Genomic DNA, 18966 nt, shown 5'->3' on the forward strand with positions numbered 1-18966 from the left:
AGGGGTGGATCTCACATAAACATCATGGTGAGGCCCACCCAAGCAACCAACCCCTTGCTCACAGTGACCAAGCCCAACTTCAACATTTCGAGCTTCGCCTGGACTTTTTGGCCCGTCACAAGCAGGCTGGGTTTGGGCTTAAGTAGCACAATGCGGTCCTTGCTTGGACACAGCTTGGCCCGGCCCTAACCTGGCCTATCGACACCTCTAACAGGCCAATCCTGACCTTTAAAATGCTGGCCTATTGGATCCTTACTCTTGCTCCGGTGGTAGACTCTCAGGAGTTTCAACACCTGGTCAAGGGATCGAGTATCCATAGGTGGTGAAATCCCACTAAGGCATAAGTGTGTGTGTAAAAAAAAGAAAAGAAAAAAGTAGACAGTCAAGACCAAAATACACCCAAAATAATAAAAACCAAACGCAGGTGGGGGATCTTTCAATCTGTACAGTTTTCAGGCACGGTCCATCCACATGGAGCCCACCAGATAAATGGTTAATTGACATGAAATGCTTTGGAACATGGATATTCTGTAGATAAATTGGAAAAAGAACACATTAGTTGCAATGTATTGATACCTTCTGTCAAAAGAAACCTCCTTCAAGTTATGGATTTTATTATTCTAAAATACAAGAACTATTTATGATTTACCGCCACCTTGTTGATATGTTGACACCCCATTTTCCATTTCAGGAACTGAAATAGTATGTTTTGTACCTACATGAATTCCCAAAACGGAAAATAGATGCAATCAAATCAATTGGGGCAGGCTCCCATATCAGTTCACTTTTAAACACTACAATCACTAGTCATCTTGAAGCTTGCTATAGGCTTGTGCCTGGACCTCAAGGAAAAAAGGAGAGTTGGGTTACATTGACCCTAACCTAGCCCAGGGTGGCCAGCTAGGTATAGGCCTGCCATGAACCATCCAAATGCAGCCCTTTAAGGCTAGTATTTTCTCCAGAAAAAATAAAAATAAAAAAATTGGATCATTAATCGCATTAATTCAAGATTTAGTTCCACAATGTATATATTTTAAATAACCAATACCAAGTCTGGCTGAGAAGTACACGTACCGGCAATCATATACATGTATTTCTCAATTACGTCTATTTTCCAGATACATATTCAAGAAGGCGTCGGTCCAGCTCAAAATGTCGGCAAAGTAGGTTCTGTGGCAAAAGCAATCCAAGAAATAGTGAAAATTTTGTGGATTCAATTCAAGGAAAATTACCAACGGAATAGCACAATCTACGATCCAAGTCATTTTATTTCGAATGACAGTCAATGACATATCTCTACTATATATAATGTGAATAGTGATGGATAATTTACCCATGCAATTAGTCTTTGGAGAGTTGTGAAGTTGCATGCACCTCTCTCATTTTAACCACATAATTAGTTTTTGGAGCCCTCAACTTGAACTTGCACGCATCTCTCTCATTTTACCCATGTAATTAGTCTTTGGAGAGTCATGAACTCCCTCCCTCAACTCTCTCCCTCTCTCATGTAGCCCGCATCCCCTTCTCTCTGTGTGGAACTCAATTAATGGCCAAAATTCTGTTCGACTTGGTGAAACTTCATTAATTCCAACAATAGTCAATTGTAGTTTAGTCATTTATTTCCCTGTAGCCTTTCAGTTCTTTATTCTTTATTCATTTTTTTTTTCCTTTTCAGTGAATTACGGAATCTTAGAGAAAAGGAAGAATAGTAGGCCTGAGGCCAGAATTACATCGGGGCAAGTTTGCTCCTAACCACGGATGGAGCATCAACACCCCTTCACTGATAAATCAGAAACAAAGGTGAAATCTGGTTATTTTTAATCCATAAATGGCAACCAGGAATAGATTTTTATTTATTTATTTCTGTTTGTAACTTCTATCAACTCCGCCTGGTAGCAATGTGCCGGCCAATCCCAAACCCGAGTAAAGGAGGGGTTGATTTCAGACGGGGAAGCTGGTAGCCAAATTTTATCTTGAAAGCCAAACCCAAAACCAAATAGCTAGGACAAGGCTACGATAACGACGACGATGACGGTGATGATCAACTGAGAAAAGGTAGAATTATTTCTGACCATCTATTTTCAATAGATGTTCCTGCTAAGCCATGTGAAGTTACTCACAGGTGATGATGAAATAGCAACTGGGAAAATGAAGATTTATTATGACCATCTATAAGTCCCTTCTACGCTATGTACAGTTATTTGCAGGTAATATTTTTATTTTTCAAAAGATGATTTCACAGGTAATAATAATACCTTGGTAATAGTTGGAGAAGAAGATTTTGATTCGAAATCCACCTCAGGAAAACGAGCAACTTCCACTGCATTCTCAAACAATATGTATGTTGGAAGCTGGCCCATGCTTACTACAAAGTCAATCAGTATGCTGATCAGCGAGAGATAATAACTCCAAACAAATTTGGATACAATTGCACAGAAAAGTAGTTTTTACATCACATCATAATTAACATATAAGAAAGAGTAATACAACGAAGGAGCTGGAGATGTACGGTCCTTGTCTCTAGCATCTCTGCTAGGTAAGTGGAAAATATCTTACACATTTGGGAGCCATTGATCTGGAAGGTTAACATGGAGACAAACCACAGTCCAAAAATCACATTTACTTTACAAACCTAGCCACTCTATTAGTGAAACTTATGCCCATTGAATGTGGACCCTTCCTCTTTACTTGCTCAACCTTTTCTTAACTGTCCATTTGCAGGCCACTAATGCAATGGGTAAGACTGATTGTTATGATTTGCACCCCTTAGTTTGGCGGCCCATCAGATCAATAATTCTGGTTCCACTAGAAGAAGTGTACCATGTACGAAGTAGTGCTTTACTTGCGATATGACCAATATATCTGTTATCCCAGTTGGGCGATACAAAACCCAGCTTTTAATATCTATTTTTTATGGTATCGAGCAATATATTGCACAATATCGTGATACATCATGGATATCGCGATATCGTGGGATATATCCACACTCCCCCTTTATAATTTCTTAATGTATTGTGCGATATATCAATACCGAGTGCGATATTGAAAGAGATAAAAGGAAACCGGCGCTGTTTTTTTTTTTTTTTTTCTGGAAAATCCTAAAAAATTCACAAAAATCAAATTTATTTTTGAAAAAAGAAAGAACTTCTTAGTACGTCATAAAGTGATTTCGAGCAGTCCACTTGTTGGAAGAAAATCTTCGAAATCGCAATCTCAATCGCAAGTTTATTTGTGGCTGAATTCTTAAAGGTTTGTATTTTTTTGTTTTGATTTTTTTTCTTTTCTGTTTTTATATGTTATGAATAGTGTCAAATGGTAAGAAATCCACGATTCTTCATGGTTTGCATGAAAAATTATGGATTTTGGGCTTCAATTTTGAGATTTGGGAGAGATGGGCCAAGTTGCAAAAAATTGGAGAAAAATCAAAATTTCTCCAATTTTTTGTAAATAGGTTACAATCTCAGTGTCCAAATTCAAGATCAAACAGGTATATAACCTGATCGATACATTCTTGGCAATTTGGGAATTTTTAGAAAAAAATTAATTAAAAAAATGCTTTAAAATATTTATATTTTTTCGAAATCCATAGGTATATTTTTAGTTTTCTATTTCTTTTGTTTTTGAATGTAATGCTTGTGTTTCCATACATGGCTTCGTATATTTATAAGTTTTATGAATTGACTTTAAATATAATTGTATCAGTTCAGTTAAGCAACGCATAGATTAGGACCCTATACAAAGGAAACCTATTATGTGCACCTGTCTTTTGAGATATATATATATATATATATATATATATATATATATATATATATATATATATATATATATATATTCCTAAGTGTGTATTGGTGTCTTTTTAAATAATTCTTGAAGTTTTATTAAAATTTTTGACCAATTTCAACATTTTTCCTAACAAAAGCGATAAATTATGCGATACAACCAACATATCTCATGTGATAGCCAATACGTATCTATATCCCAAGAGTGCAATACATATGCGATAACGATACGGAAAACATTGCATAGAAGATACTGGGAAAGAGCAAGCCTCCAATTCCAAATTGGCTAGTGAGCATCTCTAGCAGACCTCTAGGACCAAAATCCATGACAATGGAGTATGATGAGGAAACCATGAGCATATAAAGAATTTACCGCCCAATGATATCCCGAACTTTTCCGCAGCATTTGGAAAGTGCCCAAGATCCACTATCCCGAAAGATATATTTTTATTTGAGTATCTGCTTGCAAAATTCAATATAAAATTATGACAACATATTTATCAGAAGAAGAAGAAGAAGAAGAAAAGGAATACACAAGCAAGAAGGTACTAGCTCAAACAAGCGTTGAAGGATGAAAGACTACAAATAAGAAGGAGAATATCAACTGAAACATGACAAGAGAAGTAACAATCTTGTATTGAGCTGACATGAATATGTTAAAGGGAGCAATCATGCCTCACAGAAGTTCATGAATTGTTGCCTCCACTGTTCCCCATATTGTGGCGAACATGCATGATGATTGGAACCAATGTTCTGCCCACCACCACATGGAAAGGGCATAGGCCAAAAACCTTAGTGATTCGACAATGTGAATTTTGCCCACTGAATGTGGACAATTGCTCAATTTTTTACTTAATCGTACTCTTTGGGATATCAACTGAGTGGCTACCACAGTAAATCACCTTGCCTTCCAGGCTATGGACCATCCATGTGGCAGTCCACCAAATCAATGGTATGGATCACCATACAAAAATGCCGTGCACAGTAGAGCTGTTTTGGTGCATGCCTCATGGAATCCATGAAGCACATGCATCAAAATAGGGCATTGCTTCTCATTTTCTCGAACTTATTTGTATGAAGGAGATGCATCATAATAGGGCGTTGTTTCTCATTTTTAAACCTAAGCATAGCATGAGGTATAGGGAAAGAACCTACGTGATTGAGAGATCAGGGAAAAAGCGACTTGTCCGAATGCATGTCGATGAGCACAAAGCACGAAATTCAACCTGCCAAACAGGTAGAGTGGCATTCTCAAGGAAGCATAGTTTGAACACAATGTGATTTACTCACATACAGTTTTGTTCTTTAACATGGACATAACACTTCTAAAACTGACATAACACCTCTAAAACTATGGGTTCAAAAATAGCGTTGGATTATCATTTAGGAGCTGACATTGGCTGGGACCATAAAGTGATCTTGTAATATAAAAATAAAACCGTAATGAAGCTACTTGCATTAGGGATTACAGTCCAATTTGTGGTTACACATGCCGACATGGCACATGTTATTGAGATCCATGTTGTTCATCAGGCAGGCCCAACTTTTTATGTATGCTGACCCAAAAATTGGACTGATGGGTCGCATTTGTAAACCAAAAGAAAACAGGTAGTCAAAGAAGATTGATCAATGGTTTATAATAAATGTTTCATGCCTCATGAGTAATTCGGCCTGATTTTCAGTTTTATGTACATAATCAGTGGGCCAACCTGATGAAGAGTCTGGATATATCGCAAGCACGCCACACTGATGAACAACCTGCGTATATCACAAGCATGAAATACCGAGGAACAGCCTCGATACATCACAGGCATGCGATGCTGGCACATATGGCATGGTTGTAAAATTCTAAGTCTAGTTGCAAAGTAATCTTTGCATTCTTACAGAAGTATACAATGGAAGTAATGATTCCCGTGATGGAAGTTTCTACATTTGCACCTAGTGGAGAAGAACATCTTAGGATTTATAGTCTGCTATAAGAGGACATAACTGATAAACAATTTAATAATTTGAACTGCAGTTGTTTGTTAGATTTTAGTTTATGACTGCAACAACAGCACTGGAAGGCAGATCATTTGTGGACCCAAATAATAGCTTTTCCAATAATGGCTGACCTAAAAGCAATCCAATCAAAATTTAGCCTAGTAGTAATGATGATTTTGGTAGTTGTCCATGAAGAGTTTCACACTATGCAGGATCAGAAAAAGAAAAAGAAAAGTTGCATATAACAGCCATGTCAAATTATTTTTTTACAAGATGAAATGCCAATACTAAGGCTTAGATGCAGTTTCTTCAACATTCAGGTTCTAGGCTACACTTGCTAGAGAGATTTGTTGGGGATAATCGCATATTTCTATAGTAAAAAAGATAACAGTAGGCCACAGTGCTAACCCCAGAAACATGGTGAAAAGAATCTCAGACATATCTCGGTTCGGAAAATATGCCCAATCCAGACAAGATCGGTTCTCCCAATTCTTAGCTTCAATCTGAGGAAACCCAAATATTTCCAAATTTGGGAAGCTAACACAACTACCATAGCATGCAAAGACTAACTTCTCCAATATCCAGATGTTATTTAAAGGTCTAACAGAGGAGTTCTCACACACGAACCCTTCACTTCCAGTCTTCCACACTATTCCCTCAAGCAATCCCCAGATTTAAGGTTTCCAATCCAAAGATCTGAAATGCAGAAAGAATCCAGAAACCCTGCCTGCTTTTCAGTGACAGACCCATGCACAAGCTACTTGACAATCCCATTGATTCTTGGAAGTCAAGGGATTAGAATCAGATTTTTCCTTATGACACAAACTTCTTGAAAATGGACCCTTGGCTCTGTGATCCCGTTACATTTTTGTAACCTTTCATAACTCTCATCTTGGATCCTTAAATCTACCTTCCACTAAACGGTGGAGACTTGTATGTCTGATAGATACAACACATCCAATTTTTTGATATTTGCCTAAACTAGCCTGTGAATCCATCAGTAGATTCTTATTCCAAAGATTCACTGATCCAACAGTCAGGATTTGTATTAGTAAGTGACTGAGGGCATGTGCTCTCCTATGACACTGCATGCCTTTTGATGTGAGAAACTTATTAAACATAGAAAAATCCGTGAATGAGTCTGTAGAACAAACCAGCCAGAATCTTGAGGTATTTCCTTCAGTCAAGAAGGTTTCCAATTGCAATGGGGTCAATTGATTTGCATTTCCTAAAAGAATCAATTGAAATGAAATAAATCATTTTCACAAGTCACAAAATGCACAATATATGTTCAACCAAAAAAAAAAGAAGGAGAGAAACAACAAGAATCAAAAGGTACTGTAAGTTATTCCAGTGTCAAAGAAATACCTCAAACAGCTTCACATAAATTTGCTGGTTGTGGACAAATTTTAAATATAATTGCAAATTCAAATCCCATATGAACAACCATTTGAAGAATCATTCAAGTTCACAGCCTAGATCATTATGCTCTCTACTCATTTGCCCATATTGGCAGAGGAGCTGACTCCATTGCTGATGAGCTGGCTAAGGTGGATACTCTCACCTCTCTCTGTATTTCTCTCCCTTTTTCATCATCCCTTACGAAATAAATAAAAATTGCACCTAGATGCATATATGAGTAATACAATACCTGCATAATATAAAGTTATCTCAATTTTAAGAAAATCCCAAACTTTTCATCAGTGAGTGCCAATCTGTCAATTGAAAATACCTTTTCATATTTAGGAAAAAATTAAACTATTTAAAACATAAACAAATGAATAAATAATCTATTTAATTGGAAAATACATGTTTTCAACTGTTAATTAATGTGGAAATTGTATATATTCATGAGTGTCGACCGATCTTTCTATTGACAACAAATTTTCATTTTTTCCATAAAAGTATATATTTTATTATTTTAAATTAAGAAAATGGAAGAAAATTTTGTTTCTTTTGAATATATATATATATATATATATATATATATATATATATATATATATATATATATATATATATATATAGACTTTAAGAAATAATGCAATAACTTAGCACATAGTGCACTAATTTAGAACACCATAGGGAAAGATAGCCCAAATTTTTTGAAAATTTTGTTTTGCTTCTTTTTTTTTTTTTTTTGTCTTCTGGAATTTCAGAGGTGTTAATGTTGGTATCGTCGATCATAGTGTAGTTTTTCCAAAGAATGTTGTCGAAATTGTCGATACATGTGACAATCTCGGTGATATTATCGATAATACTTGCAAATTTTATTTCCCCTCCAATATCCATCTCACTAACCCAACAAAGCTGATTTTATTGATAATATTGGCGATACCAAGAACACAACACATGATCTCACCTTTTATCCCTTCTTGACTTTGAGGTTAATTCTTTAAAAAAAATTCTAGCCTTATTGTCAGTCCCAACGTTGAAATTTTTTTCCCCAAACTACATAGACAAATCTACCTCCGCTGCAACCCAGGTTCCACCTCTATTGTCCTCCCCATATTTTCTTAACAATAATCTTTCTTTAAAGAGCATTTTGCTCCTCCCTAAAACTCCACCACCATTTGGAAAGAAGGCTGCAATTTCTCTCCACTATTCTCCCTAAACTCAAACTTCCTCTTTTGTTTTTGCCTTTCTATTCTTCTTCTTCTTCCTTTTGAACTTCACTAAATAAAGTAGTGTTATGATTCTCTACTTTGCTTTATCAAAGAAAGTCTCTTTGGAATTGGGATCTATTAACTGGCAGTTTTTTTTTTTTGTGTAAATTTAATCATACACCATTTTGTGTACCAAATTCATATAACCAGGTTCATCACATAGCACCTTGTTCTAAGAGGTGTGGACATTGTTTTAAGAGGATCCTGCACCTAATGTAGGGGCATTTTCACACTGGGCTCGAGTGGGGTCGCCTGTGGGATGCAGGGGCACACTCGGGGTGGGTGACCCATGTGATTTAGGGCCCACGGGGGAGGTCTTGTGTTCGAGACTCCTCACCAGGGGTGATTAATGCGCATTTCACACAGGGCTCGAGTGGGGTAGCTCGTGGGATGCGGGGACACACTCAGGGTGGCCGGCCTATGTGATTTGGGGCCCACGAAGGGGGTTCGGCCGAGGTCCTAAACTCATGAGATGTGGGACCTGGGCTATGAGATAAAGGGATTAATTCGCCATACTCTAACAGTTCGAGCTTTTAGAGCAAGTGGTTAATTGTCCTGCATCAAATTGGTATCAAAGCGGGAGGTCTCGTATTCGAGACTCCTCACCAAGGGTGATTAATGCAGGGACATTTTCACACTGGGCTCGAGTGGGGTCGCCTGTGAGATGCAGGGGCACACTCGCGTGGGTGACCCATGTGATTTGGGGCCCACGAAGGGGGTTCGACCAAGGTCCTAAATCCATAAGATGTGGGACCAGGGCTATGAGATAAAGGAATTAATTCGCCATACTCTAATAGTTCGAGCTTTGAGAGCAAGTGGTTAATTGTCCTATATCAGCACCTCTCATTTGAGACCACAAGGAGGACGAAACCTTGTATCCTTGCAGGCTATTAATCTTAGCTTAGATGTTGCTTCTAACTTCAAACTAAGGTGTTCCATAATATTAACGGTGGCCAGAATGGTCACCACCATTACTGTTGCAATACGGGCTGTAACGGCCATTATGGCCTTATCTGTTTTGGGACTGTTACAGGTCCTTTTCTTTGTAACGGCCGTTTCGGCCCTGTAATGTGTAATGGTTACCACCACCACCATTATGTAACGGCCATTACGTAACTGTTTTGGCACACCATGCTTTAAACCCACTACAAAACACTTATATAGTAGCCCAAATAGCAATGTGAAATGAGAAATTTTACATCAACACCACTAGCATACACAAAACATAAAATTGAGCAAGCAGGATGATGGAGCATAAGGAACTGATACAAACATAATATTAATCACCAGAGAACAGTAATCATGTGATGAAACCTAAGAACTCAAATGAGAAAAATGTAACCATCATGTAGTTGAAGTATTACTCCATTGCTTCATATCAATGAGTTAGACAATTGATTCCGCAGAAAGCTTTGTACCATGGAAAAGTGGCTTCACAGCTCTAGCTTATGGTTTATAAAAATCAACTAAAGAAATGGTATCATCATGTAACGAATAAAATAATAAACAGATTGAAAAATGTATAACCAAAAATGCTGCTCAATACCTAGTCCATGGTAAGCTGGTTGTTGAGTTAAGATAGATATAACTGTAAGAGAAGATGGGACCAAGTAGACAAAAAGAAATCAGTTAAACCAAACCTCTTAATAAATAAATGAAACAAACATGTAGATATATATCTACAGTGATCAATGCACCGATGGTGTCAGCTCATATATCGGCCAACATTGTTGGTACTGCACATTGGCGATATAAAATCTCAGAGTATTTGCAAAATTCTCATGTACCAACAATATTGACAATTATATATCATGATACATGGCAAAATATCGTGAAATCTACAATATTTTGCCAATGCATCATCGATATTAAGGCGATATTTGTGATATTTCGACTGAAACAATTGTAAATAAGAAAAAAAAAAATCAGAACAAACAAAAAAATTATTTAAAAACATCTTTACCATTTTTATTTTTGGGGGATTCTCTTTGCAGTTGAGATTTAACTCCACTTGATTTGTTTCACTTCAAAACACAAAATTGGTAGAGGAATCGGAATCGAAGAGGTATGTTGGAGCATAGTTTTGTCCGACATCAGTGTTTTGTCCCTAAACAATGGAAAGCTAGCGTACCAAGCTTTTCTTTCTTTTCTTTTCGTTTCTGCTTTTCCTTTTTTTTTTTTTTCGGGGTTTGGTGTTTAATGTTTTGAGTACAAGAAAGACGTAATGTGCAATGTACTTTATAATGTTGGTGTGTGGGTGTGTTGTGTTCAAGCCTTCTGTGACTTCAGTTGTTGCATAGCTTCTTCTTCTCTGTTTTTGGACCCTCAGACCCTCATCTGGAACTACGTTTCTTTAGATGGTGATTGTCTCTACCCTGTGGTCCTCTCCTTGAGCTGTTTATCTCTTTGGATCTTTTGTGTAGATCCTTATGGAGAACAAGATGTCTTCAGGATCTGGTGTGGGACCTTCGGAATTGCATCCCTTGTTAATCACAACAGTAAAGTTGAACGGTAAGTCGGTAACAACTACTTGCAGTGGGCATGATTGCCTTGAAAATGCATGAAAATAATGTGGGTTGCGATGTATATTTTGTCTAAGTACAACTCATAGTCCTGGAATTCGGGTTCGGGCCTGGCCAACTCGGGTACCAAATTTTGGGGCATGACAGATTGGTATCAGAGCTTAGGTTTTAGATTCTCGCGAGGACCTTTGATATATGTTACACTAATGGTTAGATTAAGCCTAGGCTAGAATCAATTTGAGGACCTATGATGGAGATTGAATTAGAGATTTAAATATAAGATTTTTTGCTTTTGTTATAAAAATAAAAATAAAAATAAAATACGGACTTAAAAAAAAAAAACTATGTATCTGTATGACATCAAATATGATATTAATTAAGCTTAACGTTGAACTAACAGCCCAAAACTGGACCCTAAGAAATTTTTAAGAATTTTTAGTATAGCACGGTGAGTTGGACAGCAATAGTAAGTATAAAACACTTGAATTATAAAAATCATAAATAATTAATTATAACTCCGTTTAAGGCGATTCAAAATCTCAATTGTAGATTAACAAGTGTAGTTTTATAGAAAAATAATACAAAAATATAAATCTAGGTTTCTCCTATACCGATTTTAATTTAGGTGTATACTAGTTAGAAATCGTCTACTTCTGGGTAGACCTAAATTTCCAAATTTTAGGTTTTTTTTTATAAACTTTGGATTAATATGAAATTTTATAGAGTTATAATAGACTAATAGATGCATCGTTATAAAAAGTTTTAGACTAATCCGATACTTGCAAATACCAGAAATATTAGCAGAAACAATATCCTTATAATCTGATTTTTTATTATTATTTTTTTTTTGCACTACAACCTTGGTACATATCATAGCTCTTATCCTCTTGATCTTCATGTGTAAGTCTTTTAGACCATCATCTCGTATATATTGGACAAAGCTCCAGATTCTACAGATGCAAATTTCAAGTCTTGGACAAAAGAATTGTGAACACAACACACCCACACACCAACATTATAAAGTGCATTGCGAACTACATCTTTCCTATATTGAGTTCTAAGTGTAACCATGTGTCATTTAACATCTCCCCGAGTTCTGTTGAAATTCCACCATTTTCCTAAAGGTTCCCTAATGTTTCCCTTAGACTATGGCACATTACATGATGCATGCAATATTCCGTGATGTTTCCCATGATGTTTCTGTACCCCAAGGGTGCAATACATAGTGTGATACTCATACATAAAACATCGGATATAGAGGATTATCCACTCTAACACCCATTCAAGTTTATTTGTAACGATATCAATTGCACATGATGACAGAGTGCTCAAGATCTTCCTAGCCAATGATTCAAAAAGGCAAGATGTAGAAATAAAATATACTGTACCTAAAAACCCAACCATGTAACAGAGGGTTAAGTGATAATCCAAAATCAGAGAAACTGCGATAAGGAATCCCTGTAAAAAGAAAACCATGTGAGAAGAAATGGATACAGAGATTTTATGTTGAAAAACAGAAAAACAATCCAAATTTAAGATTGGGATGGCATGAAGAGAATGGATATTAATATCAAATTAACACTAAACAATCTTCCTAATACACATGACGTGTATTTCAGGCAGGAAGAGTAACAGGACCTTTGCAAAAAGCAGAGTATCAGCAATAAAGGCCTCCCAAGTTTCCTCTTTGACCAGCTGTTGAACAAGGATAAACAGAATCAACAACCAAATATGATGTTCACTGGCTAACATTTTGCTCTACCCAATGTGGTTCTGTGAAACAACTACAATGAGATATTTCATAAAAAGTCTCAGAAGAAAGATACTTCCAGTTTTAACATGTTTTTGCAAACATGGTATAAGTGGCTCTTAACAGAGAAAATATATATTGCAAGACGGGTCAATGTACTAACTTTATTATCATTTTTCATTTTTATATTGCAAAGGTAGTTATATACATGGGCACAACTAGACGCACTCAACACTAAGAAAGTTGCGCTTTCACATCCTCACCATTAAAAGACAATGGAGGGAATCCAGTAAGCATTTAAAATTTCAAGCTTGCAAAAGCCTAAAAAAAAAATCTGCAAGGTGTACATGCATGCACAAAGAGTCCCCCTTGTATGTTACATACTTCATGATAAGTCAAGAAGACATAATTGTCACTGTGACTGTGAGTTTCTAATATGGAAAACTGCGCTCATGGAACCCCAAAGGTGAGCAAGCGTTGTGTCCAACCACACAAGTTTGGAACTTTGATGAGTGCTGCTTATGTGAAGTGTATGTGGGATGGAAGTTACATAGTTTATGATTCTCATATCGTATTTCCACCTTATTTATGGATCAAAAGAATACCATCAGGGAAATAGACATGCATAATGTCATTCAAACTCTATACAACCCCATGGATTCTCTGAATCGAATTCATGCAACTAGATACAGGAACAACAGCAAACAGTATCTAGGATGACAGGTGTCTGTTTGTAAATGCTTACGAAAAAGGACTTGTGCCCAACTAGAAGGTTTCTGCAGCTAGGTACCAGACCTCCATTCCATCAGATAGGAATGTGTAGAATTGTAGGAGAGGTCTTGCATGTTGTTCTTTCAATTGCTATGTTCACCAGCAACTAATCCACCTCATGATCCGATAAACCAATGTGTTTGACTTACATTCATACTGTGCTTTCAAATATGGCTCGAGGTAGGACTTATGTGGATACCCATAGACCTTCTGATCGCATAGGTCAGAGATCTTCTGAAACACCCTACACTAGTGTTCTATGGATCTCCTATGGCCACTCATGGCTGAAAACACATAGAATCAATTCCCCAGTGTTCTATGGATCTGCACCAAATTGACTGCTGAATTGATCTAACCAAATAACTCAACTATCGGGCACTTCATCCATGAGAAATTAAATTCTTGTATAAATTAAATACTAATGATAATAGCACTTGAAATACTTTGGAAAATGCTCCATGATGCCATTGACTATTAATTTTATTTGAATGCATGTTAATATCTATCAGATCAATTTACTAAATCAACTATACTTAGACAGCCTCTTAGTATTTCTCTGCAGTACACCCTGGCCTTGAAACACAGAGATCTAAACTAAGTAATCTACTGTTGGACATAAGTCATCGTATGGACCTAAATTGCATTGCTATGAAATCCGAAAGGACCAAAACACATTGCAACCCAAAATGAACATTTTTATTGCTCGAAGTTATTTCATCCTATATTCCACCCAAAGTTGCAGTTGCAGTTGAATGTTCCAGCTTGATCCTCATTCACAAGGTTGGGTACATGAAATGTGCATATGCCATGGTGGATGGTCTACAGAAATGGGAAGACAACTTTTGTGTAAATCTACACCAGTTACAATTTCTAACATTGTGTGAATCACAAGCCATGACTCTTTCTTTCCAGCAAAGGTTCATGAACATATAAGCATACAACTTCACTTATTTTCTTATTTATTTGGATGAGAAAAGAGAAACCTACAACAGTATATGAACTGGTCATGTAGGCTTTTCCCTTGAATCTCATCTCCCAATCCAGCTGAGCTGGAGTCTGTGCCCGCTTAGCTACGATAGGTCTCATTGTCCCATCACCAGTTACGCATAGCTCTGCTCAATATCTCAACCAAACGGGTAAACATGTCAACTCATACCTTGACACGTCCAAAAGCCCAAAGAGAATATCTGGACACAAAGATAAGGATTTGGGACATGCATGTAAATATGCTCATGCACATAAATTCCAACAAATTTCTAGGAAAAGGGTTACACCGTGACACATGTGTTGGCTTGGTCTAGTTTGGACTATTAGAACCACAAAGGCTAAGTTCAGACTTTGAAGCAATTAGAAGTCCCTTTGCTCATTGTTGCATGCATTTGAGAATGAATGAAACACAGGAACGACAGTAGCAACTACAGTAGGATTCCACCACGATAGCACCATCACAAAAGGGGCGAACTGCTCTGGAGTCATGGTTGAATCTGAATCATAGATTATCTCTACAATTGCTAGAAGATGAGATATTCCATGTGGACTACTGCCTAGTAATGAGATACTCCACTGGTCTTACATCCCATACAGTTTACAAAGTTCACCTCACATTTACAAAGATTTAAAAAAAAAAAAAAAAAAAAACACTTGAGATACATGTAGAAGGAAATAGCTCATATGGGGGGTGAGTATTGTGATCTAGGCCTCTGTGGGTCCCACTTTTTAAAGAAGAAATATTTATATTCACATTGCATCAAGTCATATTTTTCATTGAAGGTTAAGGGTGTGTGTTTATGACGTCTCTATGATATAGTATCAGAGGGATTAAAGCCTACTGGTAAATATTGAACGGAAGGTTCCACAATCACTATTCTTTTAAGGGTGTGTTTGGATCCTTTTCTTTCTTTCTTTTTTTTTTTTTTTTTTCTTTTGGAGAGAGAGAGAGAGAGAGAGAGAGAGAGAGAGAGAGAGAGAGAACTGAAATTTTATTAGAACACCTGTTGAAAAGCATGAAAAGAATACATCACAACACTAAAGCTCGAAAAGAAAAGACAAATTAGCAGCCTTTGCTGCATTAACGCAAGGAGCCCAACCCATGACATAGCCCTTTACTTTAGAAATCACCCCATCCACCGAGGACCTCTCATTCATGAAGCACAACTCATTTTCCTCCTTCCAAATAGCCCAAAATAGAGCCATGATGAAAAGCCTCCAAACAACTTTCCTAACTTTCCTAACTCTGCCTTTGTGCCATGCTCATAGAAGATCCTCCACTAACTCTGACATGACCCAAACCATGTGGAACACAGCAAGAAAGAATTCCCACACTTTTCGAATAAAAGAGCAATGGATAAATAAGTGGTCAATTGTGTCTGCATTCTCCATGCACGTCAAGCATACATTAGGAAGGATTACAGACCTCCTCTGAAGATTATCAATGGTCAAAACTCTCTTCCTTCCAACTAGCCATATGAAGACCGCAAAGCAAGGGAGGGCTCCATAGAACCAATGATGGAACGGATGAGAACGGCATGGATTGCAAGATGAATCATTTAATAAGCTGAAGAATGAGCAAACCAAGAATTTAACGGATTAATGCCCAATCCAAATCAACAAGTCCTATTCCTGAGATGTAGGAACAACATTCTTGAGAGATTCCATAAGGCTAACAAATTCTAAGAACTCATCATCCGCAAAATTTCTATGGCAAGGAGGTCTCCAAACAACAAAACCGTCACATATAGAGTAGCACCTGGCAACAGAAATGAAGCGATCCAGAGCAAGAGAAGCTAATCTTGGGAATTTATCATGAAACACCTTATCACCACACCAGTATTTTAAATAGCGGTAGCATGATGCGTAGCGCTCAGCCCTCTATAGCGTGTAGCGTAAATACTTAGCGTGTAGCGTAAGCTACACGATACTTCTATTTTTTTAATTTAAAAATAGGACAAATATAATAAATAGTGAAAAAAGAAAGAAAAAATATATAAAAATGCCTAAAAGATGATTCATTTTATCAATTATAAGCATGTACAAAAAAGTTATTAGTTATCATTTATCAAAAGCCAATCTACATATATAAGCCAAATCAAATAATTATCACATCAACAACTTTCTAAGCAAACCACTTTAATTAATAATATCTAATTGAAACCACAAGTTACAATTATGAAAAGAAATAAAAATCCCATGGGTTAAAAGTATCAAGTATAATATAAGTGTCACATTCCTCAACATTAGAAACAAAGAAAACGTGAAAAAAATAATAAAAAAAAATAGAATAGTAAAAAAATAAATTGTAGCTTACACTACGGACGCTACACGCTACGTAGATGTAGTGTACGCTACGACCCCCGTAGCGTACACTACAAGGGATTTACGCTATTTGGGATGCTACGTAGCATTACGGCCACGCTACGCTACCGCTACGCTATAGACGCTATTTGAAACACTACACCACACCAAATATCCACCTAAAGTCAGATATGGTTCCCAATCCCAAGAGAGAATGCAATCCCTCTACAAACCAAATGCTCTGTCGACGCAATCACTTTTCATATGCTAGAGGCATGATATAGAGAGAAGCTCTTCACAAACCAACCTCCCTCTTGCTCTCCGTACTTGCTAACAATGATCTCTCTCCAAAGCCTACCTGTTTCAATGCCAAGTTTCCAATACCACTTTCCAAGGAGCCCTAAATTGACGAGACCCAAGTTTTTTATTTTTATCCCCTCTCCCCCTTCCACAACCAGCTTACAAACCCCCCCATTTTAGGAGGTGAAACTTCTGGTCATCCTTGTCCCAAAAAGAAAAGTCTCTTCTCAGCTTTTCTAGCCTGTCCAACACCAACTAGGGACACTTGAAGAGAGCCATAAAATACACCTGTAGGTTTGAAAATGCCGCTTTAATGAGGGTCGACCTCCCTCTGAAAGAGAGATATCGGCACTTGAAGAGAGACATAAAATAAATTGGTAGGTTTGAAAAGGCCGCTGTAATGAGGGTCGACCTCCCTCCCAAAGAGAGATATCGGCACTTCCAACGCGCTAATTTCCTCTCAATTCTTTCAGCAACCTTAATTGAGCTGAATTGCAATAATTCATTCAAGCACAAGGCAGATTACTAAAATAGATGAGGGATAACATACTTTCAATCAACTCTTAATTGCGATTCAATGAGTTTCAAGTTGGACTCAGAACGATCTGAGATGCCATTAAGGAGCTAGTCTTTCACTGTGAATGGAGTTGGTCTAGCTCTACATCGGCCTTTTCCATATTTTGAGCTGAATTTTGCAATTCAGCTAAGCATCCAAACTCAGAAATACTGGAAATGAATTCATGATTTCAACAACAACCTGAATAAGTTGCAATCAAGAGTTCATATGCTCTATAAAGAAGATCATTCCGAATTTGAAATTACCTTTTTTCAAAGCATGAAAAAATAGCATGATTGCCAAAGTGTTCTCGGAAACTACGATCATATAATCAAATAGTTCAATGTAATCATCCAATGAAAGGGAAAACCTGCCCCTGGAAATTCAAATGAAACCAGACCTTAATGACGGTCACAACAGAGAATGCCAGAAACGCTTGAATTTCCTACATAAATGAGAATCCTAGATCAAAATCGATGCCACGAACTTGATATTAATACGGAGAGAAATTTATAGAGAGAGAGAGAGAGAGAGAGAGAGAGAGAGAGAGAGAGAGAGAATGGAGGAACGTGAATGGATTACCCGGCGGAGGAGGCGGCGAGATGAATCAGGAGAGAGGAATTCAGAAGCAGAGGTGCGAGCGACGACGTAGGAGAAGAAGGAGAGGAAATGGAACAGGAAGTAGGGCTCAGTGACCATGGCATTCAACCATGGAAGCAGATGGTTCGTCTTCTTCGTTCCCGTCGACTCCATTCGATCTGATCCGATTCTTCTCTTCCTAGGGTTGCTCTAGAGATGCATTTCCGCCATATTTTCCATTCTAGGGTTTCTCCGATAAAAACAGAACGAGATCCGTTGGCTTTTCTTTTTTCAAAACTTCCAGAGCACGAGGGCTTGCTCACTGGTTCGCGCGAGATGGAAAGGGTTCTTCGCGGCTCACTTGCCCACCAGAAACGCTTTGTGCGAGATCGAACCATTCATCAGGTAGGGACGAGTATGAACATGCCTCGACCGAGCACTTGGACAGGGTGCAGATTAGGTGGTGCAGGGGTAACAGCTAAGTGGGTGAGGCCCTGACTGTGGGGCCCACCTCGATCTATTTTTTGTATATCCACGACGTCCACCTGTTTTTCCGGCTAATTTTAGGGCATATTCTCAAAAATGAGGCAGATCCAAATCTTAGGTCGACCACACCATAAAAAAACAGTGGTGCATCCCTGGGCTACTGTAATATTTATTTTCCATCCAACCTGTTGATAAGGTTGCGCAGAGCTGGATGAAGGAAAACACAAATCGCAGCTTGATCCAAAACTTTGTGGCCCACAAGAAGTGTTTAACGGTGGAA

At 37.6% G+C, this 18966-nt stretch overlaps 1 protein-coding gene across 2 annotated transcripts; it reads right to left on the bottom strand.

The window, feature by feature from the left end:
- Window positions 1-969: 969 nt before the first annotated feature.
- Window positions 970-18757, bottom strand: LOC131222963 (uncharacterized). 2 transcript variants are annotated; one of them, XM_058218226.1, is made up of 10 exons: window positions 18204-18754; window positions 18022-18066; window positions 12592-12648; window positions 12342-12411; window positions 9978-10019; window positions 6920-6993; window positions 4938-5008; window positions 4156-4241; window positions 2256-2365; window positions 970-1170 (listed from the first exon to the last, which is right to left on the bottom strand). In XM_058218226.1, exons 1-10 carry the CDS (start codon window positions 18372-18374, stop codon window positions 1108-1110), a joined length of 789 nt encoding a protein of 262 aa, XP_058074209.1. In that variant the 5' UTR covers window positions 18375-18754; the 3' UTR covers window positions 970-1107. The 2 variants fall into 2 exon arrangements, with proteins under 2 accessions (XP_058074209.1, XP_058074210.1); XM_058218227.1 differs by lacking the exon at window positions 18022-18066 and having other exon boundaries at window positions 18204-18757.
- Window positions 18758-18966: the final 209 nt, after the last annotated feature.

This window comes from Magnolia sinica, chromosome 13 (assembly GCF_029962835.1).
Source record: "Magnolia sinica isolate HGM2019 chromosome 13, MsV1, whole genome shotgun sequence".
NCBI classification, from domain to species: Eukaryota; Viridiplantae; Streptophyta; class Magnoliopsida; order Magnoliales; family Magnoliaceae; genus Magnolia; species Magnolia sinica.

Bases quoted from the DNA above. Each gene is read 5' to 3' on its own strand.
- LOC131222963 (XM_058218226.1), bottom strand. From the start codon at position 18,374: ATGGAGTCGACGGGAACGAAGAAGACGAACCATCTGCTTCCATGGTTG. The intron at 18,067-18,203 runs GTAATCCATTCA...TCATTTATGTAG, and splicing joins CTCGCCGCCTCCTCCGCCGG to GAAATTCAAGCGTTTCTGGC. The intron at 2,366-4,155 runs GTAAATTCTTTA...TTGACTTTGTAG, and splicing joins GTTCGGGATATCATTGGGCG to TAAGCATGGGCCAGCTTCCA.